Source organism: Talpa europaea (genome assembly GCF_964194135.1).
Source record: "Talpa europaea genome assembly, chromosome: 6".
NCBI classification, from domain to species: Eukaryota; Metazoa; Chordata; class Mammalia; order Eulipotyphla; family Talpidae; genus Talpa; species Talpa europaea.
In genome coordinates, this window is record NC_140072.1 from 88,893,057 (window position 1) to 88,919,476 (window position 26,420).

At 36.0% G+C, this 26,420-nt stretch overlaps 1 protein-coding gene across 4 annotated transcripts in view; it reads right to left on the reverse strand.

Moving 5' to 3' along the window:
- Nucleotides 1-26,420, reverse strand: part of PDS5B (PDS5 cohesin associated factor B) — a gene marked incomplete at both ends in the record, with an annotated part of 107,552 nt that overhangs the window by 66,947 nt on the left and 14,185 nt on the right. For all 4 annotated transcript variants that reach the window (XM_084235485.1, XM_084235486.1, XM_084235484.1 and 1 more), the window contains 7 exons: nt 707-820; nt 2,584-2,735; nt 6,937-7,082; nt 14,333-14,427; nt 16,987-17,102; nt 18,761-18,901; nt 25,672-25,752. In XM_084235485.1, the coding sequence (XP_084091611.1) occupies nt 707-820; nt 2,584-2,735; nt 6,937-7,082; nt 14,333-14,427; nt 16,987-17,102; nt 18,761-18,901; nt 25,672-25,752 (845 nt within the window). The remainder of the gene's footprint in view (nt 1-706; nt 821-2,583; nt 2,736-6,936; nt 7,083-14,332; nt 14,428-16,986; nt 17,103-18,760; nt 18,902-25,671; nt 25,753-26,420) is intronic.

Genomic DNA, 26,420 nt, shown 5'->3' on the forward strand with positions numbered 1-26,420 from the left:
AGAATGAATAAAAATTATATATAGCTCTTTAGACTTTCAATTACTGAGCATTTAACTCCCAATAGTGATAACTACATTTGCTGGAATTTTAAGGAAGTACATTTCCTAAAACCAACAGCAAATCAAGCTCTAGGCTTCAGTTTCCTAACCTTAACATGATTTAATTAATAATGATCTTCCACGTCCAAAATGCCAGTTCCCTACTAAAGCACCCAAAATATTTTCCAAAGGAGGAATGGTCATAAAATTATATTTGTGCTTGCTGGTATACTACTATGTTGAGGTTATGCAATACAAAAATTTTTACCCTACTGTACTATAAAATATAATTCATATCAATATCAAGTGAAAATGAGAAAGGTAGTACTTTCATAATATGGACCTCTCTAATGGTTTGAAGAAAAGTTAAGCAAAAAATACAATATTTCTTGAGACAACAATTTGAAAATCTGGAGATAGAAAAATCCAATTCTAAAAGATTGCAAGTCAACCAGCTCTACTTTTTAATTTCTTACAAAAATTGTTGTTATTCTACTATTGATAGCAGTATTTTAAAAAAAAAAACTTTTTTATTGTGTCTGACAATTTAAACAATGTTTACATTTCATAAATTGTTAACATTTAAAAATAAAGTTGTGTAATTTTTTCCCAAATTCCAATATACTGCAGAAGATGAAAAGAACAGAGTTCAACATTTGAAACATACTTCACAGCATTTAAATCCAGTGTGGCATACAAGTAATATAAGCACTTCATTCGTTCCGTAGTTTCCAAATTGTGGGGAACCATGTATTGAGCAAAGATTCGTTCAACAAGAAGGCTATAAAAAAAGAACAGAGAAGGTATTGTATTGTCTAAATATGTATTAAATTTGTATATAAAATTTCAAAACACAAATGAAAGAAATTTCTGCTTTCTGAGATGAAGTTTCCATTAAAGATTTCTTTCTGTAAGGGGGGCCAAAAAAATAAAAGGATTTAGCTGGATTAGGAAACAGTGACATATCCAGCTATGGTAAAAATATGTATACACACACACATCCATATATACACACACATCCATATATACACATGCATACATGTGTATGCATACATACATGTGTGTGCATGTGTATGTATGGGACCCTATTTCTTTATATAAATGATAAAGGATGAAAAAACTGTAACTGGGCCCTGCAAGAAATTCTAGACATGTACAAGTTAAAACTACAAAGAAATTGGTATGATTCTTGAGTTTTCATAGTGACCATCAGAAAAAAAAAAATTCCAAAAAACATGTCATCAAATCATAATACAAATCTCTAGGCACTGCTGTCACATACTCAAAAGTCCAAAAATTTCAATATTATAAAAATAATAACAATGAAGCTTCTTAGTGTTAACTTAAGGCACTCAGTTGCTAGTTCCTATAGCTCTTAAAATTTAAAACTGACCTATACATTATTCATTTTCTCATTATGACATTTTGGCAATGTCATTTGGATCCCACAAATAATTTGTCAAATCCATTCAGACAGCAAGCAAGAATTACAGGTGTGGGCCTCCCCTGGTGGCGCAGGCAGTTGAGCGCAATGCTGTGAAGCTGTCCGCAGCCTCTGCAGTGCAGGTTCAATTCCCGCCAACCTCGGAGCAGCCCATAAGGTGAGCAAACCTCTCCTGTCTCATCCCCTGCTTCCCTCAGCAGCGTATTTCGTCAGTCTGCCTGTTCTGTTCCCCACTCTGTCTCTGGTGAATCCTCTCACCCTCCCGCGCATCTGGCCTGTACCCCAGCTCTTGTATAAATAAAAATAAATCTTTAAAAAAAAATTACAGGTGTGATTAACTACTACATGGTTAGGATCTACATAAGCTCTAAACTTACAATGGAATAGAAAAATACTCAGATCATATTCACATGTGGGGTTTTTTTTTTAAGATTTTTTTTATTTACTTATGCATAGAAAAACTGTGTGATGTACACCAGAGGTGCGGGGGTGAGAGGATTCACCAGAGACAGAGTGGGGAGCAGAACAGGTGATTTACTAAAACATACAGCTAAGGAGAGCAGGAAACAGGAGAAGTCTGCTGCTCCATATGTGGGTTAGTCCCTAGCTGGGGGTGGAACTCAGGCTGCAGCAGTAATAGCACTGAGACTTAACCTCTCCCTATGCCACCAGTGAGGCTCCTCACATAATGTGTTCTATAAAAATTTATAAAATGCTGTTTTAGCCTTGAGTTAGGAGTTATGTTTATTAATATCTTTTGTCCAAAGGGTTTCTTTTCAATGAAAAATTAATAGGATCCTTACAACACAATTACCTAATGAAATAAAGTTTAAATTATAATTACACATATCCCACTTCTAAGTATTACTCTGTTCAAAATAGTACATGAAAATGAATATATAAGCTTTAACCATGCCTGAAGCTATATGCACAATATTGCTTCATTTATGACTTTTGGTGGGAAGGAAACTAGCGCCTTATTTGCAGTAAAAACTGAGGAGGGTGTTTAAAATTATAAAGAAAATAGTTTGCCTAAAACAAGAGATCAGCAACAATTATCAAAACCAGTAAGAATTTTCTATATAGTGTTCTTAACTTACCGATCATCAATACTATTTTGATAATATATATGTAGCAATTTGTCTTTGATCCATGAAATCTGTTTTGCAGCATCTTTTCCAGCTGCTGATTGTAAAGCATATTTCTTATAAATTTGGGCAAGCCCCATCATGGCTTCTTTGCGCACTCTCCACTTAAAATAGAAACAAAAATGGTTTCTTAATATTTAAAAATGCTTCCATTATATAATAAAGTCATGTTTTCTAGTTATTTTTAATTTATTTTACACATACTTTTATCAAAACTCAGGCTATTACTTTTAAATTACTATGTGAAAAAACAAGTATAATTTACTAACTATATAAAGTATAGCTATATCGTCATACATATATAACAAATTTTAATGCTTTCACATCATCATTAACTCCTAAAAAAAAAATCCATCACAATCTCCATGTTGTCATTTAAAATTGGTGCAGAAAAAATGCTATCAAATTTTAGAAGGCAAACATGTTAACTGAATGAACTGTGATGTCCCTTATAATTTTTTTCTAAATATTGGTCTATATTTTAAGCACACTTGTACTATGTCAATAATAATATTAATTCAAATATATTAAAGGCATTTATGACATTGGCTTTATCAACTGTTGAATGTAAAGACACACTGGAAGTTCATTTATAACTGGAAATGAAAATCAAATATAATAGGAATGTATTCAACTATTGCTGAAATAAAAGGAGTATTTGTTATAGTATAGCTAAACTGATAATTATCTTTGAATAAATTTGTTCTTTAATTTTACATAACACAGTCCTATAATAAGGATGGTTAGTAATGTTTATAACTTCAAATATCTGCACATTTCAATTTTCTTTTGTAGTCTATCATGCATAGCCCTTTATCACATCATTCACCACATTTATACTGATATAAAGACTCTGTAAAAGACTTACTCATAAAATAAGAATTCATTTTGTTTGTAAAAATTTCTCTCTCTCACCCTACCTTATCTCTAATTGCCCAAACTGCCGCTTTAAGGAGAATTTAAACATAAAGCATATTTTATACTGCAAGGAGTCCTCCAATGATGAGCAAAAATATGTATGAATTATAATCCCAACAGTACATAAACACTTAAACTCAAATTCCAAGTCTATCTAGTAAATAGATTACTTGAACAGAAAGCTGTTATCAAACCATTACGCAAATCTTTTTCTTTCTCTATATCTTTGGATCTTTTCAGGTGTAATACCCTAAGTGAAATACTGAATAAAAATAATCTAAATTTTCTGAAAATAAGTTGTTCTGAATACCTGTATATTAGAAAGGAAAATCATGCAATGCTGACCAATCTTTTCCCACCTACAACCAACATTATCAAAGAGAGAATTAAATAATGGACAGAGTACAGTCAACTTGTAAGACACTTTTAAAATAATATAAAGCATTTAGTCAAAATTATTTGGAGCTACAACAGGCTTCCTACTTTCTTTGCTAATTAACCCCTAAATACCTCAAAGATTTTCATCCTTTACCAAAATTATTTTTTAAGGCAATAAACTTCATATTACAGAAGCAATATATTCCAAGTTTCAAAGGTCTGACAGTGCTGGTAGATTATCTTTCATCAATAAAAGAATTTCAAACTCTACAATCTTCTGCCAGTTAAGAGTGTCATTCACTGGTTTCAGGGGCAATCTATATAAAGGCAGGTCATGCAGATACTGAAATGCTGGATTGAAAAAAATGTGCAGTGAGGCCTTGTACACTGTTAAATTTGCAATGTTTTGGATGATAGAAGGGACATTCCATCTTCTTCCAAGCAGAGAAGTAACAAGCAGAGCAGATTACTAGGTTATACGGGTGGTGTAACTACTGGTCTGGGGGGCAGTTTTGGAATTCTACTCATATGAGTGATGGAACAATACAGTTTAGTCCACTTTACATCATATTTATAATTCAGATGAACAATCACCTTTTAGCAAACTTAAAATAGGGGAAAGTTTCACAAAGTGAAATAGGATAACAGTAAGCACACTGATCCCCAGTATATAGGTAGGCAATACTGCAGGACTCCATTAGTTTTTCTGGTTTCTGCAGCACACTCAGTTCACTCATCTCAGCTTGACTGATCTGCAGTTTCTGCCATTACTGGGTCAATTTGCAGTCAGGATAAAAAATGTCTCTGTTGAGTTCCTTGACTTTTTTTTTTCCCTTTATGTTATCTCATTTACCCCCCAACCCCTTCTTTAATGAGGACACTTGTTCTGGGAGTCCTGCTTCACCCCTTGACTATTTCCGCTAGCAATTCTTTTTGAAAAATGCAAATTCTGGGAGCAACTGAAGTGTCCATTTCTCTGACACTGCAGATTAGTTTAATTTTGCTACAGATTGCTGAACTTCAAATACTGCCTTCAAAATAAGATTGCTAGATTATTTAGAAGGTGGGAAAAAAAGGTCTCCTTTCAGAGTTTGCTGACATTGACACACTGATGGAAGATGTTTCTTGTCCGGGACCCTAATCTTCACCTTCCTCCTTTTCTCTATCATGACTGAATTTTTTACTTAAACAACTGAACTTAACCACAGACCACTTTCTCCTCCTAACACTTTCTTCCTCAATACTTTTTTTCTGGGCCTCCCCTGGTGGTGCAGGAGGTTGAGCGCCGTGCTGTGAAGCTGTCCGCAGCCTCTGCAGCACTGGTTCAATCATTGCCAGCTAGCAAGAGTCCCATATGGCAAAGTAGACCTCTCCTGTCGCACCCACTGCTCCCCTCAGCATTGTATTTCGTCACTCTGCCTGTTCTGTTCCCTGCTCTGTCTCTGGTGAATCCTCTCACCCTCCCACACATCTGGCCTGTACCTCGGTTCTTCTATAAATAAATAATACTTTTTTTCTGAGTTCAGTGAAGAAGGGATTATGAGTTTCTTCTAAGCAGCTAAGCAATTTCTACATCACACAAATGTCCTGTTCATATACCCAGCTGTTTTGTGTACCAAGTGGGCTGGCAATATGAATTCTGTTAGGCTGCTATTGAAACTGCAACCTATTTAATTGAATACCATTATCTGCATTTCATTGCAAGTGGCTGATAAATTTTAATAGAAGGGCAAGAAGATATGTAAGTATCACTGCAGGTCTTTTCTAAGATAAGGGATTCTCCTGCACAAAATTCAGTTCTTCATTGAGATCATCTGGTTCTGGCATAATACAAATCACATCTTCAGAGGATTCTGGCTACCTCAGGGGCTTTACTGCTGACATCAGTTGAGTTGCAATTCTATGATCACAACTCTACCTTACATTAGTGGTTGTCTGCTCTTAAGAACTTATAAAAACTCTGGAATCTCACTTTTCATGTCTAGTGCTAGAAACTGCAAAAAGTAGCACTGAAACTTGTTGCCTTCTCTCCTGTCAAGTAAAAATACTCTTATCTGAAAGTATATTACTATTAAAGATGCTGGTATTAGAAGACTTTAGACTAGGTTATAACAAAGTCAAGTTTATCTAATATACCACGAGGCCCTATGGTCAATAGAACTGCATTGTTCCCTAGAAATAGGGAAAGTTCCTCTATTATATGACCCAAACTTGTCCTATTGATGACCATCACCAAAATGCACTAAACATAAGCTCCCAATTTTAGCAATTTCCCCTTAACAGTATACCAGATCTTGCAGCTGATTGCTCCTGGCCAAAATTACTCTTAAGTTCAAGTCAGCAGAACCAAGAAAAGACAAGGGGCAGGGCGGGGGGTGGGGGGGGGGGGGAGGTGTGGGGAGAACAAACATTCACTGAAACACTTACTAAGTGACTAATACTATTCCAGGAAATACAAAATAAAAATGTAACAAGACATGGTCCTCTTTTCAGAAGCCACTGATTAATGAGTTGGGCTAGTGGGTGCTCACTAAAGAAGAAATGCAAGAAGACAAAGAATATAGAGTACAAGTATACTGCTCTGTTGGGTTTACTTTTGCCGAGCTGAAAACATCTTTTATCTTCTATTCCAAGGAAATTACAACTCAGAAAGCTATAGGATCACCAAGTGATAAGCATAAAAGGGAAAAGAGAGCCAACAACAAAAGAGAAGTTGTGTCAGAGCTATTTTACAAAATAGGTGAAACATTATAGTTATGGGTGAAACCTCTTACCAACATTTAGAATTATCTCATTTTTAAAATTAGAACAAATAACCTTAATAAGGAAAAACTAAATAAATTTAGTATAACAGAAATAAAACTTCGTAAATGTTACCTTATTTATTAAAATGTCTCCCCCCAGAAAAGGGCTGATAACATTTAACTCTCAATAATTTCAAATAAAATTCACTGAAACTTTAAGTACTCAAAATGAAAACACCTACTAGTAAATATTATTCCTACTTACCCGTTTGTCTAGTGTTCGCTCTCTCACAAAATTAAGCAAGTGATCATTGACCAAAAGAATGTCCTTTTTAGCAGCTGTAACTATAGACACAATAACATCATGTCTAATAGCTTCCTCGGGGTCATGTGATCTCACTTTAAGATACTCTGAAACATAAAATTTTGATTAAAATAGAACCTTATTAAAATGTTTTATAAGACTGTGTAAGATTTTTAAAAGTAATCTGCAATAAAAATAAAAATAACACCTAAACAGAAAATTTAATGTTTCAAAAAAATCAGGAGGGAGGGAGGGAGGGAGGGAGGGAGGGAGGGAGGGAGGGAGGGAGGGAGGGAGGGAGGGAGGGAGGGAGGGAGGGAGGGAGGGAGGGAGGGAGGGAGGGAGGGAGGGAGGGAGGGAGGGAGGGAGGGAGGAAGGAAGGAAGGAAGGAAGGAAGGAAGGAAGGAAGGAAGGAAGGAAGGAAGGAAGGAAGGAAGGAAGGAAAATAAGTAGTTTGGTCAAAATACAGTAGTTCAAATGCAGCTACGTAGTATATACACTCCCCATCTGGAAGCACAGCAGTTGATTAAGGAGTTCCAAATAAACAAGATAAATGAACCAAGAATCAACATTAAATATTTCACTTTTGCTTTTTTAAAAATGGTTATATAGTTAAATGATTCTACTGGAAAAAAATCTAGAGTATTTAAGTTTCTATCTCTTAACTGGGGAAGCCCTAACAAAGCCCTTAGAAGTTATTGGAAGAATAAAATTAAGATATTAGCTGCCCCAAAACAGGATTATAGTAAAGCCATAAGATAATACCACTTAACTGACCAAGAAAAGCCAAAAGTAAAGATATAAGAAATCAAACATTTAACAATTATGAGTGGTTAAAAAATGATCTTAAAGTATAAATATGCGAATTAAGATCTGGCACTGAGAAAGCTGACAAGTAATTAACAATCTTCAGTAATGATATATTAGGCTTAAGGAAGAACTACCACAACTGAATATAAAGTTAACAAGCAAAATATTATTCAGCTTTTTTTAGCTGAGATAGTATGATAAAATTTCTTTGTTAGGATTTGGATTAATATCATCATACATATGCACACCAAACAGTGCTTATGGTTGTGAATGAATTTACTTCTCTATAAATTACCAATTTGACAAATAATTATAAAGCTAACATCCTTAAAACCACAGTCCAGATGCTCAGTTCCTCCCTGAGCATTCATTACTAATAGTAACTATTTCATTTAAAAAGAGAAAGACCATATGTTGCTTTAAAAAACTTCTGAAGTGGGCCTCCCTGGTGGCGCAGCGGTTGAGCGCTGGGCTGCGAAGCTGCCCGCAGCCTCTGCAGCGCAGGCTTGATCCACGGCCACCGTTGAGGGTCCCACATGGTGCACAGACCTCTCCTGCCCTGCCTGCTGCTCCCCTTGTTATAGGACAGGGAGAGGGGCAGCCCAAAACCCCGCAAACCTGCTTGTTCTAAATGGGTTCTGCCATCCGCCGCATCAACACAAAACATATGAGACTTTAAAGGGAAGGAACTTTAATAAAACTAGGAAAAAATACAGGTAAGGCAAAGAGTCTAGTTTCTAAATGAAGCACCCAAAGTTACCTGTCCCCTCGTGGGTAAAACTCCATCCATATGGGATCAGCCCAGAACAAGGCCCCAAAGCCTGCCACAAGTCTAAAGCATCTTCCAGTGGGGACCCACAGAAAAGGGTCAGAAACAACCAGACAAGCCCGGAAGGAAAAGAGCAAAATCAACATCAAGATAAAAGCTGCCATTGTCACCTCCCCATGGGTTTCACCCTCATCTGTGTCACCCCGTCCACGACCAAAAGACAAGCGCAGTTTCTTCACGTGTCTCTAGGCTCCATGCGCCTCCTCCAGGTCTCCTGGCTCCATCCTGCTTCCTTCCTCAGTCTCTTCTGCAGCTTCTCCTCTCCCTGCTCAGCTCCACCCTCCTTGGGAGGGGCAGGGAACCTCCCCCTTTCCTGGGGACCACCCTGTTGCACCCTCAGCAGTGTACTTCAGTCCTTCTGCCTGTTTTGCTCCCCACTCTGGCTCTGGTGAATTCTCTCACCCTCCCGCACTTCTGACTGTACCCAGTGCTTGTATAAATAAAAATAATAATAATAATAATAAACTTCTGAAGAAACAGAAATGTTATTTCACTTATTCAATAAGGAAAGCTAGTTTTAGTGTTGATTTCAAACAACCTGTTAAATATGTCAAATTCATTTTGCCACCAATATAAATACAAGATTTTTTTCCACTGTACTTATTTCAAATGCAATATATATTTTAACTGCCACTAAGAAAGATTAGTGACATACCATCAATTTTAAGATGTATCCCATGTCCTTCAAGTAAATTATCCCATGCCTTCAAGGCATACACAAGCACTACTAACTCACAGGTATTAATTGTGTGGAAGGAGGCAAAACAGGAAAAGAAGAAATTCTCAATGGTTAGCATGACAAAGCATCTAATAACACTCTTCAGAATATGTTTCTCTCTCAAAACTTGGCTGAACACAGAGGCTGAATCTCACAACACAGCCAAGAAAAGAAATAAGTGTGTGTGTATAACACATTATCTAAGCTCACTCCTGAAATCCTCAGAAAATGTTTTTGTTTTGTGAAAGAAGTAACAAGACATCATAGCAAAAGAAGTTTTTTCTTTTTGCTTTTGGCAGATGGATGACTGATAAATGCCAGAAGACAAAGGAAAGGGAAGAAATCCAAAAAGGGGGGGAGGGGGACATACATACAAAAGTTCATCTCCAGGGTAGAAAAACCCTGAAAATGTTTAGGAATTCAAGGCAACATGCAATGAGAAAACCAGAGAGGAAGACTAAAACTGAAAGCATGAAGAGTGGTTAAAAATTTTGCATAAAGAGTAGTTGATACCCATAAATTTTGCAGAACTATCTTGTAGCCAATTACAAAAATTAAAATGTGCTCCAAAGACTAGGAAATCACCTAGCACAACAACATAAATGTTCTATAGAAAATAAAATTCTATATAAACTTTTTGGGAAAGCAAAGCATTCAAAACAATATTAAGGACTGAAAAGGTTAAGTGGAATTATTACATCAAAAGTATATTGTAGATCACTAGAATAAAATCAAAACATCTACCTATAATTTCCCCAACAGTAGTCTTCTATGAAGTTGTGACTACTGGAAAAAAAATACCTTCTCTTATACTTTAAGAAGGGATCGAAATATGCACAGAACCACTACAAACCAACAACCAAAATATTAAACAAATCAAAAAAAAAAAAACAAGTCAATGAAAAAGATGGGTTTTTATCAATATGCACATAAAAAGAGGATCAAGGTCATTAGTTATCAGGAGAATGCAAATTAAAACCACAATAAAGAAGCAAGATTTAAGAGAATGACTAAAGTCAAAAAGAATGACAACACAAAATATTGGCAAGGATACTGAACAACTAACTCTCAAACATGTTTGTGCAAGTGGAAATGGTACAACTAACATGAAGAATCTAGTCGTATCATAAATGTCTACCGTGACCAGCAATTTCACTCCTAAGTAGTTCCAAACAGAAACAAAAACATAAATCCACCGAAATACAATATATAAACAAGAATGCCAGAACACAGCATTCTTAATCATAATAGCCCAAATGTAAAACCCAGATAGCCATCAAAAGAAAAAAGGAGTATTCACTGGAGTATTATTATAATGAAATATTCAGAATAAGCCAATAACACAGGGTAAATCTCAAAATCATGTTCAGTGCAAGCAACCTCTTAGAGTACATACTGTATAATTCAACAATATATGAAGTCAAATAACAGTAATCACATACAGAGAGGTCATCCTGCTATTCAGAAATGAAGCCCAAGGAATTTAAAGGAATTTAAAAGAATATAATTGAAGACCTAATAGGAACCGATAAAAACTGATAAAAAAGAAAGGCTGCCTCTTCCAAACAATAGTAAAGATTCCTTTATTACTCTTACAGTTTTATCACTTTCTACAGCAGTAAAAATGTTAGGTCTACCACAAAGAACGAAAGCTCTATTAAGTCATATATAAATTCTCTTGTTTTCTACATTGCTACTTGTAAAACAAAAATCACATTTACTGAGGTCTGGTTTAACTTAAGTGAAAAACACTAAATAAAAAAGAAAATTCAAAATCTGAAATGAAAGCTGTAAAATAAAATACTGAACTACAGAAAGCAATTCAAGTGTTATAAGAAACCTATAATTGAAGTATTATAAATGATATCATTTTTACTATGTCACTAAAGTTTTTTAGAAAAATAATAAATTTGAGGCCTCCCTGGTGGCTCAAGGGGTTAATTCTCAGCACTGTGAAGCTATCCACAGCCACTGCAGCACAAGTTCAATTCCCAGACAGGGAGCTGACCCACATGGCACAGCAGACCTCTCCTGTCTCGCCCACTGCTCCCTTCAGAGGTGTATTTCAGTAAATTCGTCTGTTCTGCTCCCACTCTGTCTCTGGTGAATCCTCTCACCCTCCCCACACCTCTGGCCTGTACCCTAGTTCTTGTATGCATAAATAAAGTAAATGATAAAAAAAGAAAAATAATAAATTTAAGACAAAAAATTATTGCATACTTTAAGCATTACTGCATTCTTTAAGCTCCTTAAGAATGAATAATGTGGGCCTCCCCGGTGGCGCAGCAGTTGAGCACTGGGTTGCGAAGCTGCCCGCAGCCTCTGCACTGCCAGTTCGATCCCCAGCTGCTCCCCGACCACCGGAGGAGGGTCCCCACATGGCGTGCAGACCTCTCCTGCCGCCTGCTGCTCCCCTCAGCAGTGTACTTCGGTCCTTCTGCCTGCTCTGCTCCCCGCTCTGGCTCTGGTGAATTCTCTTGCCCTCCCGCGCTTCTGACTGTACCCAGTGCTTGTATAAATAAAAAAATAAATAAATAAATAAATCTTTAAAAAAAAGAATGAATAATATAACTAACATTATTTTTAAACATATCACACCTAAATACCTTCAAGAACTAATCCATAAGAAGGACACGAAGACAGAACAGACCACAGGAAAGAAAAAAATTAACCTATGGAAAGTAAATCAACAAATATAACTTTGGAGACCCCAGAAAGTAAAATTCCAAGCTACTACAGGGAAAGTTAGTGAACCAACCCAATATACACTATACATTCTTCAAAAGGTCTAGAAACTGGTAACAACTATTTCAGAATCTTAACAGAAGGGACAGATGTAAGAGTGGGTGAAATTTCTTTCAGAAAACTCAGCCACACATCTAGGCTATCCCTGCTTTACAAAAAAACAAGTCCGAAATGAACTCTATGAAAAACATAAAATATAATTCTATGGAAAAATGTATAATAAATGTCACCTCTCTAAAGTGGGGGATACCAAAAACAGCTGAGGACATGGATAATACTACAAAGGGAGATTATGTGACAAGACCCAAAATGTAAATTCAGAAGCCCATCAATCTTTTCCTAAAGACATTAGCTGCTAGACTCTCAAACTCCAGATAATCTTCTCTGGGAAATCTGACAAAGCAAAAAAGGAAAGGTTCTCCAACAAACAGTCGAGATTTCAAAGTAGTAGAAGCAACTCTGAGAACGGCCCATATCAAAAAGAAGAAAAACAAGTATTGGCAAGAATGTGGACAAAAAGGAACCCTCACACACTACTGATGGGAAAGTAGACTGATCCAACCTCTGTGAAAACAGTATGGAGGTTCCCCAAAATATTAAAAATAGACATACCATATGATACAGCATTTCCAAACCTAGATATCTACCCAAAGAATGCAAAAACACAAATTTGAAGGGATATATATATATATAAACACTCCCATGTTCACTGAAGCACTATTTACAACCCAAGTTCTCAACGAAAGAGAAGTAGATTAGAAAAATGGAGTATATATACACAATGGAAAACTGTTCAGTTATTAAAAAAAGATAAACTCTTGTCATTTGCAACAACATGGATGGAATTGGAGGGAATTATACATAGCAAATAAGTCAGAAAGAAAAAGATAAATACCAGGTGGTTTCACTTATATGTGGTATAGAAAAACAAAACATAGGGTCAGGCAAAGCCAAACCACTAACAAACCCTAGGAATCTGATTGTAGAATTGAGGCTACCAGAGTGGGAGATGAAGGGTGGAGAAAAAAGTTGCAGAGGATGCCCAATGGACTATGGGCACCTGGTGGTGGGTGTGTTGTGGTACCATACATCTGAGGGATGTGGTCCTGTATCTCTCAAGCATATACAGATTTATAAAACAACCATCTTTTTGAAAAAGAACTACTATGAACAAATACTTAAAAAAGGGAGTTAAAAGTGTATTACAAATTAAACTTTTAAAAAGAATAAAAACTAAATAATAAGAAACAATGAAAAATGGGAAGGAAGTATGCAGAGATAGTTTTCAAGGTCCTTATTTGCTCAGAAATAAGATGAAATTCTGATTAACTTTGGAGTTCATTAATCAACTATGTTCTGAAAGCATGAAAAAGAATGTTAACCATAGCCATGAAAGGAAAAAAAAAATTAGTTAAGCAAAAGAGAAAAAAAATAGAAAAATATAAAGATGCAAAGAAGCATGATAAATAGAAAACACAAAATAAGATACAAGGAATAAGTTTAGCTATGTCAAGTTTAAAAAAATCAATAAATTTCGAAAACATTTATTGATCTATGGAAAAATACACACACGACATAAACAGAAACACACGAACAGGATACAAAACAAACTGAGTGGTTACCCTCTGTAGAAGCAGGAAAGAAAATCATTTGTGAGGGGCATTTCAACTATTTTTTTTAATCTCTTAAATACAGAAAATGTTAGCTTTTCTCAAGAAGACATGGTAGCTGTTATTCCTCTGTATTTCTGAACTATTTCATAGTTGAAAAAAATAAACAGAACAGCGACAGATATGCTAATTACTACAAAAATGCAAAGTTCTAAATTGCCTGACACGCTTACACAGATTTCAGAACAGTCACCTCCACTAAGCAGTTAGTTTACAAATCAATAACATTCACCTAAGTTTTCAAAATATTAAAGGATGTTAACTCTTATAATCCACTCAATGCCAATACCTACTCAAATCCAAATGCCTGAAGTGTTTTAAAAATTGTCCTTAAACTAAAAAACTAGTATTTTCTAATAGCAACTTTATAGGTGTTCCTCTAAGTAGTTACTAGAAAGTAAAATTTCATCTTCAGAGTGTACCTCCCACAATAATGAACTGAAACAAAAAAACTGCACCTATCACAAAAACCTGAAAAGTGGGACAGGTGAGAGAGGGTGTAAGGAGCAGCTTCTTATATATATAAAATCAAATTTTTTCACACAGATCATCTAGGAATATTTGCTATTAGGGCTACACAGTTACCTGTTAAGTCCTTTGCTAAATCAGGATGGTTCATGAGACAATGACTTGCAAACTTCACACATTCCAGGCGGATTGGTACATGGATATCATTGAATCTGACAAAATATAAAGTTTCAGAGTAATCTTTAAAGTAACAGAAACATATATTTAACCAATCTATACTTTTTTTCTAGCCAAAAGAAAAATTAATGTGTACAGGATAATCCAAAGTGGAGTCAGATTATTTAAAGAAAATTTTTGATACTCCACATATTTATGACACTCTAGAACCTGTATATTAAGCTAGCACAATCTCCTGTGATAACTAAACTATATACTTTTAAGGACAATGTTTAAATAACATGTTTGGCTGAAATGTAAGAATTACAATGAAAAGTTTTTCCTATAAATACTATGCTTTCAAATACACCTATTTTTGTAACTGCATATGCAGAGTTCATACAGACATTATATAATATCCCACACCGTGTTTGAAAAAAAAACTTTTCCTCAAGCTATTCTTTCTTAAATACAGAGCATTCACAAATGTGTGGTACATCTTGCACTAAAACCAGTATGATTTTACATGACTCTAAAAGTGTCCAAATTACTTTTACACAGTTAAACATTAAAATTGTCGTTTTAGGGCCTCCCCGGTAGTGCAGCAGGTTGAGTGCAGCGCTGTGAAGCTGTCCACAGCCTCTGCAGCACTAGTTCGATACCCAGCCGGCCAGGGAGAAACCCACATGGCATGGCAGACCTCTCCAGTCTCACCCACTACTCCCCTCAGCTGTGTATTTCAGTCCGTCTGCCTGATCTGCTCCCTACTCTGTCTCTGGTGAATTCTCTCACCCTCCTGCACCTCTGGCTGGTACCCCTATTCTTTATAAATAACTAAATCTTGGGGGAAAAATTATCTTTTTGGACCTGTATTTCCATCTCATTTTTTATTATTATTTGATAAAGAAACTGTTTTGTTATTTTATGTGTAGTTTTTCTAAAGTTGAAATTTTGCTAATTACATCATTCTGATGTCAAGTGACAGGATCCCCTCTCCTCCTAAATCTTGAGAATTGCTAGTTAGATCTAGAGATGTGATCATATTCAGGTTCATTTTTTTAGCAAATCTAATTCATAGATGGCATTGCGTACTCCATCAGGAAGGATATTTTGTCTAAGTTGTCTCTAAGCCATAATAGTTCAATATGTTGTATTAATATATAGCATACTGTAAAAAAAAAAAAAAATGCAACAAGAATTTCAATTGGGATTTTTTTTTCCTCCAAAAATAAAGTTTGGGTAATCCAGATTATGAGTCAAAGCTATATTATACTTTTAATACCTTAAATAAAATGGGCTTTAAATTGAGCCACAAAGTTTAAACTCGTAAAATATTTCACCCTTCTGCCCAAAGTGACAATGGGCCAATATTTATTATTACTGTGCTACATACATGAGAGATAAGAAATCAGACCAAAAAATTTAGGGGTGTTAGCATTGAAAAAGGCTTATAATGTCATTTAACAAACTAGAAAAAAAAAAGACTAAAAAAGATTAAATTTTTTGGGCCTCCCTGGTAGCACAAGGGGTTAAGCACCGTACTATGAAGCAGTCCACAGCCTCTGCAGCACAAGTTTAATCCCCAACCGGCCAGGGAGCAACCCACATGGCAAAGCAGACCTCTCCTGACTCACCCGCTGCTCCCCTCAGCAGTGTATTTCAGTCAGTCTGCCTGTTCTGTTCCCCACTCTGTCTCTGGTGAACACACACACGCATGCATGCACACACACACGCACGCATCTCTGGCCTGTACCCCAGATCTTGTATGCATAAATAAATAAATGTTTTTTAAAAAAAATTAAAAAGATTAAATTTTTCTTTTTAAATCATGGACAATAATTCATTGACAGTTTTACAATTTAAATGAAAAGTGTAATTATAACAAGGTAAATATTTCACTACCAAAAAAAAAAAACCAGAACAAGAGTCTTATAAATCCTATTTATTTATAACAATTACATATTTACTATAAGAAAAAATTGGTGGGAGTGAAATCCTCCTTCATGCTGAGGATAAAGGTAGTTTTCAGTAAGGGCCCATGAAGTGGCTTTGCCATATTCATGGTTGGGGGTGTCTTTAGGAAAAACTAATGAAAAGAGAAATATACAAACACACTCAAAAATTTACAAACCAATTTCAGGAGATTTGTGACTAAAAGCATACTGAGAATCCAGATTATCATTTTCTTTAAAGTGAAAAATGATTGAGGATAGAAAAAGGAAGATACAGTGTCTAGTATTTATTTATTCTGTGGATGCCCTTATCCTTGTAGTATTTCCAAGTAATGGAACTAAATACAACTTTTTATGGAGGAGTTGTATCTCACAATAGTGTATTTTCTGTTGTAATTAATCACTGCTATGTAATAAAACATTATAATACTCTGAGACAGTTTTTAGTAAGCATCTTTTTTAAAATTATCAAAGATAAAAGATGAAAAGAAAAAAGGAAATTATAAACATGACAAATCACTATCAGCATTCAAATATTTCAAAATATAAAAACCCTTCATTTTCATGAGTTCAAAAAAAATCCTAAATATGGATAGTGTTTTAAAATAATATAATCAAATACAGACATATGTTACTTTTAAACAGGTCACCAAAATCATTTACCTGCCCAAGTAGCACTGCCAAAGTGGTTTATTTTGAGAAGCCAATTCTGAATCCTTTGCCCCAAACATTTTTGCCAGTAATTTAACAACTTGCAGGCGTTCCTCATTATCATTACTCTAAAACAAAACACAATCACAACTTTAAAACTGTAAGATAGACATATTCAGAATACAAATCTTTCCTATCACTTCCTTTATCCAATTCACAGAAAACCTTTCATGAACTCCACATGAAAAATTTCTTCAGTAGGGACAATAACTCTATTTTATTGATTTTGGTACCTCCAACAAATATCATAATGGTTATATAAGTGAGACAACCACAATACTAAACTTGAATGTTGGGAATATCAAAAAGCTTTGATACACAAGGTACTATGGATGGCACTACACAATATTTTTGAAACCAGTGCCTCAGACTAACATTAAGTGCACCCCTACTTATTTATCATCTCCATTATTTCTTTCATTATTCTTCTAAAAACACTAAGTACTTCTCAAATATGGTAGCACATTACAACAATCTCTAAAGCATTTAAAAACAAAAATAAAAAAAAATCCTAAAAAATTATTAAGGCTACACAGGTGAGGACCCTAATTTCAGCCAAAGACAATTTAAATTTATTTTATGCTATTGTCTAAGCATAATTCTTCATGCTCCATGAATTCATCCAGTACCTTTCTACCTCTATATTCTTCTGCTGCTTCCTTTGCTTCAATTATATTCTGTTTGTATCTTTTATGACACAATATCTGGCCTCTTATTAGATCTGGATTATTTTTCCCTCTTCCTCACATACTGGATGTTAAATTTGCTAAAAACTGGAATGACAAGTCCTTATTCTTGAATTTCTTACAGTGTATGGGAAAATGCACATAGCAAGTATTTACTCAACATTTTTATTAGAGAAAATCAGGCCAACAAATAAAGGAATAACTGCCTATATCTCATCAAAATTGCTAATTACATGAAAAAAGAGAGGCTAACAACCTAATAGCTCACTTGAGAAACATACCAAATATATACCCCAGAAAAAATGAGATTATTTACCAGCTTTTTTTTTTTGGGGGGGAGAGGGGCTAGGGAGGGCGGATATTTACACTAACAACATGTTTATTTTTTTGTTTTTGAAAAAGACAAATCAAAACTTTCAGAAACAAGAAATACAACATGGAAATTATTTAAAAACTTTTGTGGGATGTACACTGACAATCAAAGATTAGTAATTATAACCAGCTTTAATCTTTCGGTAATGATTTAAAAAAAGTATATTCCCAAATCTACAAGTGAAACTCAATTTTATGGCATAATTTAATGTCACGATGATAGGAATACGCTGCCAAAAAAATTCCAGAGAATTTTGAGACAAGGAACGTTCAGCATATGCAAGTATAAGATAATTATGCACAAAGGAAAAACTGTGGGTAAGATCCTAAACTACTTTGATGGCCCAATCAGGGGATATCAGGAACCACTATAAACTGTGTTTTGAAAACAAAAAGCTTGATGGACATTTATGACGTCAAAAGGCAGTCACAACCTAGAATTTATACAGAGAAAAATACCAACCTGGTAGTCATTCATTTAGTACTCCACTAACTATCATGCCAGACATTGGAAATAAACAAACAGGAAAGGCACAAGCATATAAATGAGTAACAACAAAATAACCCATCTGTAATATTCAGTTAAAACCACTATAAGAATTTAAAAGACAAAAATAATGTTATTTTCTAATTTGGTTGATACAATCACATTATTTTCAGAATATTACCTTTAATTTAAATTCAAGCTGGGGTAAAACTGAGAGCAGCAAGTGACTATCAATATTGTACAGCTCCAAAATTAAGTCAAAGACATGCTCTGACAAATCACTGATAGATGTTTTCCCAAGCATCAATACCTGATTAAAAAACTTTTGAGAAAGAAAATTTATCATTAGTAGAAACATCACAGATAAAATGAATTTTCCAAAATCTTAGTTACTATGCAATTAAATTATTTCAAAATAGTCATATGTCACAGCTGGCAATCAAAACATTTTCTAACAATAGGTGAACAATCACTACAGGCTATATAAAAAGATAAAACGGGGGCCTCCCTGGTGGCACAGCGGTTGAGCACTGGGTTGCGAAGCTGCCCGCAGCCTCTGTTGTGCCGGTTCGATCCCCGGCTGCTCCCCGGCCACGGGAGGAGGGTCCCACATGGCGCACAGACTTCTCCTGCCGCCCGCTGCTCCCCTCAGCAGTGTACTTCGGTCCTTCTGCCTGCTCTGCTCCCCACTCTGGCTCGGTGAATTCTCTCACCCTCCTGCGCTTCTGACTGTACTCAGTGCTTGTATAGATAGATAGATAGATAGATAGATAGATAGATAGATAGATAGATAGATAGATAGATAGATAATTTTGTTTGAAAAAAAGATAAAACATGGAATTCACCTTGCACACAATTAAAGATAGGTAATTTGTACTGATTCATCAATTAAAAGATCAACAGACATGCTACCTACTAAATACACTTTATTCTCCACTATGATAGTTACCATAATTTGCCCAGTATTTATTTGTACACATGTATTTCTCTATTAAATTTCTTTTTTTAATATACAGAAAAATTTTTAATCTATTTATTGATTTATATGTATTTTACATCATTTTTCATTTTTGTACAATGTACGCTTTCTCCTCTCATAGTCCCCATATTAATTCCCACCACCAATTCACCTGTTCACTATCACTACAGACTCTTGTGCTCTTCCTTCCTGTTCTGATCCCTCTACCTTCCCCTCCCCTGCAGAATGTCTCTGATTTATAGCTGCCTGTTAATTTTGTTGGTTTTTTTTTTCCCTCCCTGATCCCTTATGCAGTTTCCCTATATTCCTCCTATGAGTAAAACCACCCAATATTTTTCTTTTTCCTTAAGGCTTTTTTCACTGAGCATAATCCCTTCCAGCTCCATCCATGTTGCTGTGAATAGCATGAGATTATCTTTTTTGATTGCTTAGTAGTATTCCATTGTGTATATATACCACATCTTTTCAATCCAGTTATCCATGATAAATTTCTTAAGGCAAGGGTAACCTCCTCTTGTTCACCTTAGCATGTATAGGCGACTCTAGCATCTAAGACAAAACCTTGCACCTTCATTATAAGAGCCAACTCCATTTTTTAAATATGTAGTTTATATTTTTAACACTCTCTTTCTAATCCTTTTTGACTTCTTTTACATTCCTTTACATTCTGATTATTTTACATATGTACAAAGTTTACAGCACCAATTAAAATCCAATCAAAAGCACACAGAAACACAAGGAAAAATCCATGTCTGACAAAATTTTTTTCCTAGCCAGTTTCCATGCTAAGATCACCATCTTACTATCAAAAATGGTAAGACACATGGCATAAAGGTCATATGTTCTACTTAGTGTCCTAAAAATACATTAAAAACTAATCTGAAACATATGTCACATATTCTGAACAGTATCTTCTGTCTCCTTAAAGAAAGAGTTAAGGATTCTTTATAACACATAAGCTGATTTCTTTTCCCTGTGAGAGTTAACACACAGTTTGGCTTAATTAGGCCTTCTATATGCAAAGAAAAGTGTCTTTTCTGCGTCCTTTTAACTCTGGGCCATTCATAAACATAGTATTTTTTCTGGTCTATGAATCTTTACAAACTATCTAGCATGAAGAGAACAAATGCTATTTTGCTATTCTTTCTTCACTGATTTTAAATTAACTTGTCCTTCGTCTTTGCTTATCAATTTTGTTGGAAAAGAATTTCACAATGTTGAGCTTTAAATTTTCATTCAGGGTGAAAACAAAGTGACTTTGTTGTTTCTGTTCCCAAATTTTTTCTTTTTTAAAACTGGTAAATCTATTTTTTGCTAAACAAAACCAAAAATCCTTTCCCATCTGGCCACCTTGGTAATGAAATCATCCTCTTCTTCTGTCAGTCTGGGGAAAACTCATTTGAAAATTTAAAAAAGCAAATATCAATCCTGCTTTAACTTCTTACAAATCCATCAAAAACATTTATTTAACACTTATAATCTCCATAAAGGAAATGACCAAATGAGTCTTCTCTACTGTATAACAAGAGCCTAGCACAGTAATTGACAATAGATACCCAATATATATTTAGTAAATTAATAAATAATGTAAAATATATTTAGTAAATCAATAATGTAAAACAATCCATGCCCTTCAGGAGGGCTTACAATAGAAGAGGCAGATGTAGATTTATTCAAGTAGTATGAGTAAGGTAAATTCTACCTTAGAATAAATTCTACCTTAGAAATAAATGGCCAATTTTACTTCCAAAAGAGTTTTTACATATTCTCTGTCATAACCCCAGCATTATTAACCCCAATTAACAGATTTAAAACCGGAGGCTAAACAAGATTAAGCAAGGGCCGGGGGGGGGGGGGGGGGTTTGAAGAGAGTCCTATTTCTGTAGAACAAAAAAGAACAGCAAATTACCATAAGATATAAGTCATAGAAATTATTTTATATTAATTTTCTGGAAAAGCTAAAAGTATTTCCTTAGTCTTTATCTTTCTTTTAACTGTTATTGTTAATATTCTCTAATAGGTACAAATGTTGAGAGAATATAGTACAATAAACCTAATTACTGAGCTCCAACAAATACCATTACTTTATCTTAAACTTTTACTTCTTTTATTAGCCAATCAAATATTATTTTCCCAAATCCTAGAGAAGATACATGATGTATAATGCTGTTTTCTTATTTCTGTGGCAGAAAAAGGCACCAAAACAATTTAAGTGTTCCCCTAAAAAACATCTGATTTGGCATTATCAATTTAAATAAATGACCACCAGGAGGAGCTCACCTAGTGGAGCTAAAGGCCCATGGAGATAGACATTGACAGGCACTTGAAGCAATGGAAAAGGGAAGGAGTTATAATTTACAGATTTAAATCTGGGTCTACATCCTTCAAGTACTATTAAGTAAATAATGTAAAAATAACTCAATCCATTCAATCCAGCCAATTTACTCTCACCAATACCCAAGACTCACAAAACTTAAAGAAATCAATACAAGGAACTCCCTGCCAATCTTAGAGCTATTTAGATTATAAAACTTGATTCTCCAGCTTTTGTAAATTCCAGAATAATTTATTTACAAATCCAATTTTTCCACATCATCAAATGGCTAGAATCATTTAAAGCTATAAACCAGGAACAAAAGTTGGGATTTATCCATGTACTGTTTTAAAAGTATGTACTTCTTTTCATGATGACTTTTACGTACTTAAATTTTATACTTTAGGAAAATTAAATATGTAAGAAATTATAAAAGGCTTTCTTTCTCACATTTTGCAAGAAGACAGATTTATATCCTATACGTCACTGGAGGTGGGTAAAAGTGGAAAGGAGGCAGAAGGAGAGAACTACTACACAATTCCAGAGGTCAACATTAACAGCGTTCTAGGTTTGTCCCAGGACAAAATAAATTCACATATATTTCATGTGAATGGGGCCATCTAAAGTGGTGTAACTGGGTCCTCCCTGGTAGCATCAGGGGTTAAGTCTATTAGCAGCCAGTGAAGCATGAGTTCAATCCTCAGCCAGGGAGCTAACCCACACAACACAGCAGACCTCTCCTGTCTTGCCCACTACTCCCCTCAACAATGTATTTCAGTGGATCCACCTGTTCTGCTTCCCAATCTGTCTCAGGTGAATGAATCCTCTCACACCCTGCACCTCTGGCCTACACCTCAGCTCTTGTATGCATAAATGAAATAAATCTTTAAAAAAAAAAAAGAAGTGGTGGAATTCAACAGAACTATGAAGAAAAAATAAAACTTACAAAAAGCTTCTACCAGTGAATCTATCAGTTAAAATACATTTCTTCTGAAAATACAAGATGATTAATTATAAATAAGTAGATTTGGAATGATACTGAAACATCTCATTTCATTACAACTCTTCCCCTTTTTCAGAAAAGATGGGTATATATGGAATCTGTCCCAGGGATAATGAGATAAGTAACTTCAACCAAATCATTACCATTCATAACTGCCTTCAATTTCTAGATATTGATATTAATCCTTATCTTCTACCTGTGTATATCAACTTAATTTCAAAAAACTATGAGCAATTTCTCTGAATAATGAAATATATTTGTAGGGTAAAGAAAATGTCAGGCTTTTCTGCCCTCCCGCCATCAGGATAGATGATGGATCCTAGTCCTGAATGCATGCCTGATGGCGGGCACCTGGAATAGGGTGTGGGCATAGGTAGATGGGATTCAGCTGAGCTAAGACTGTGCTTTTAAGGGCGGCGTCACGGGGGGACGCCAGAAGCAGCAGCACCAGTAGCAGCAGTAGAAGCCGAAGCAGAAGCCGAAGAGAAGCCGAGATCACCAGAGAGCCCAGATAGAGTGAAGACAGCACCCCAGCCTGCCATATGCCTGGTGAACCCCAAATAAAAAACCTGCAAAACTACTGAGGACTCTGACTCCTCCAAAATGATCGGTCTACATGGGATCAGAAAACCTGCACTGTGCCCAGTCCGGCCTTTACAATTGGCGTAAGTCGGCAAGATCCATGTAGACGGGTATTGGAGCCCTCCGAAGACCTGGAGGGACTAAGAAGTAAAAGACTGCCTGTGACGACGCTGGAGGCGCCATGGCGGTATAGAAGATGGATACGTCCACGAGCTACAGGATGAGACCTGGCGTGAAGGAGATGCCCGAAAGGACCAGCCAATGACACCGGATAGGACCAGCCAACGACACCGTATAGGACCAGCCAACGACACCGGAAAGGACCAGCCAATGACCCCGAGGCAGCAGGCCGTTGCTGAAGCAGGGAGAGGCCAATGCACTTGAACTGACGGACTGAGGAACTGACAATCCCGCCAGAAGGCGGAGGACCTTGGCAGGTTATGTTTTTTGTTTTTTGTTTTTTTTTTTTTGAGAATCTGGGGGTGGCCAGTGGGCCTAGATGGCCAAAAGCAGCCTGTGCATGCCCAGCAGCCAGGTGGAGGAGAAAAGCCAACTAAGAAGGCAAAAGCTGGTACTGATGCTAAGTTGAGAAGCCCCAAGCGGCTATTAAGCAGCCTGGGTATGCTGAAGAACTGTGAGTCTCGTAAAATCACCTGTGGGTGATGCCCTGCTCATTCTTGAGTGAGGGTGAGGAGCTGAGGAACCTGTCCTTGGGGGACGGGCGGGGAATGTGGCTTGGGGTGGAGCCCAAGCCGAATGCAGAGTTTGGATCCCCGACCCATGTGATTGTGCAGTGGGTTGGCTTGAGTGCAGGGGTCTGCGAGTCGCATGGATGGCTATGAAGGCCGAGTGTTGGAGCGACTGCAGACAGAAACCCTGAGGGTTGGCGATTACCCCCAACAGAATAAAATTGCCAGTCCCAGAGCTACTGCATCCTGGGGGTGGATGCTGTGTGTGCCTTGTAGCCTAGACTACAGCCGGAGAAGGCCAGGAAGCCTGATGGCTCCTAGTATGTTATAGTAGATGTCGTGAGTGATTCCCCTCCCTCATATGAGCAGTGCCTTCGGCAGCAGATTTGGTGGCTCATCTGCTGGTACCAATAATTGTCTTTTGCACTTGGTTGGTGCCCTGCCTGGACTTATTTGTGTTCTGTTGTATTTTGTTATATTGTATTTTGTTATATTTATTTGATGTATTTGCTTTTGTGGGCCATGGCTGCATTGTTTGTTTGCTTAGAAAATTGTATATATATGTATAGACTGTATGGCAGAAAACCCTGAGGGGGTGGACTGTAGGGTAAAGAAAATGTCAGGCTTTTCTGCCCTTCTGCCATCAGGATAGACGATGGATCCTTGTCCTGAATGCATGCCTGATGGCGGGCACCTGAACAGGGTGTGGGCATAGGTAGATGGGATTCAGCTGAGCTAAGACTGTGCTTTTTTAAGGGCGGCGTCACGGGGGGACGCCAGAAGCAGCAGCACCAGTAGCAGCAGTAGAAGCAGAAGCCGAAGAGAAGCCGAGATCACCAGGGAGCCCAGATAGAGTGAAGACTTGCTGGGGGCTGGGAGGCCTGCCAGCCTCCCAGCCAGCACCCCAGCCTGCCATATGCCTGGTGAACCCCAAATAAAAAACCTGCAAAACTACTGAGGACTCTGACTCCTCCTTTACCCGGTCTGCATGGCATCAGAAAACCTGCACTGTGTCCTGTTCTGCCTTTACAATATTCCATATATTTTAGAATTACATTTAACTCTTTCAAATATTATAAAGTATATCTTACTAACCAAAGCATTTACAAAAACAAAATCTGAGAAAACTGGTGGTTATAAAATGGGTAAAAGAGGTGAAGTATACAATGAAGGGTGGAAACTAGACTTATGGTGGAGATCATGATGTGATGAACAGGTGTAAAATCATAATGGTGCACACCTGAAACTAAAACAATGTTATAAACCAATGTTACCTCAAATAAAATGTATTTTTTTTTAAATTTTAAGGTGTTTTAGTTCTTAGGCAATTTGAAAGAAGCAAGTGAATGAAGATAAGAGCTAACCTTCTAGAAAATATTAACCAAAAATAATTTTGAATGAGAAAGAATATATGATATACACAACACAAAACTTAAAAATATGTACTACTTGCCTAAAATTTGCACCTCAAAGTCTTTAAAATTTTAGCTAATCCTTCTAACAACCAAATACAGGTAAGACTTACATTAGTAATATATGGTTCAATAGCTTGAGCCGTCCTCTTCAGTAAAGCCTTAGCCAAATCATACGCTTGTTTGTTTAAATTCTGAAAAACATAAATATTATCACTATTAAATATCTCTAAGGAGAAAACTAAGATTCAGAATAAAAGGGGGCAAAGTCACTTTTCTTCTCTGAAAACTGTTCTACTAAATCATATGATCCCTTCCAAGCAAAAATAATTATATTCTCTTCATATCTCATTCAGGGCTTAAGATAAACTACAATAAAAGTTAATTAGATGAGACAAAAGACACTTAGTCATCCTAAACTAGCCCCTAAATCAAATCCATTCTATTGAGTACAAATAAAGGTTATTTCACTATAGGTTCAGAGGAACCAAAACATCATAAAAGTGTGAACTGGATCCTAGTGTGGGCAGGAATGGGGCGGGTTCACTGATGAGTAAAATCAAAGATTTGTATTAAAGCAGATCTACTCAAGCACATCTCAGAACATAGGTATACAACAGAAAATAAAGAGTAGAGTATGAAAAGAAAAACAGTGTAAAAAATGTGTTTCTACAAGAACAAAGATCTTCTTTTAAAAATCACTGTTCCACTTTAAATATATTAGAGAACAAGAACACTATATATCATGAAACTCATACTCAGTAATTTTTTGTTTAATCTACAGTGATTCTGTATTGTACTACTTCGTCTGTCTCTGTTATTTACCATTTTACTATATAACATACTATTCATAGACATTAAA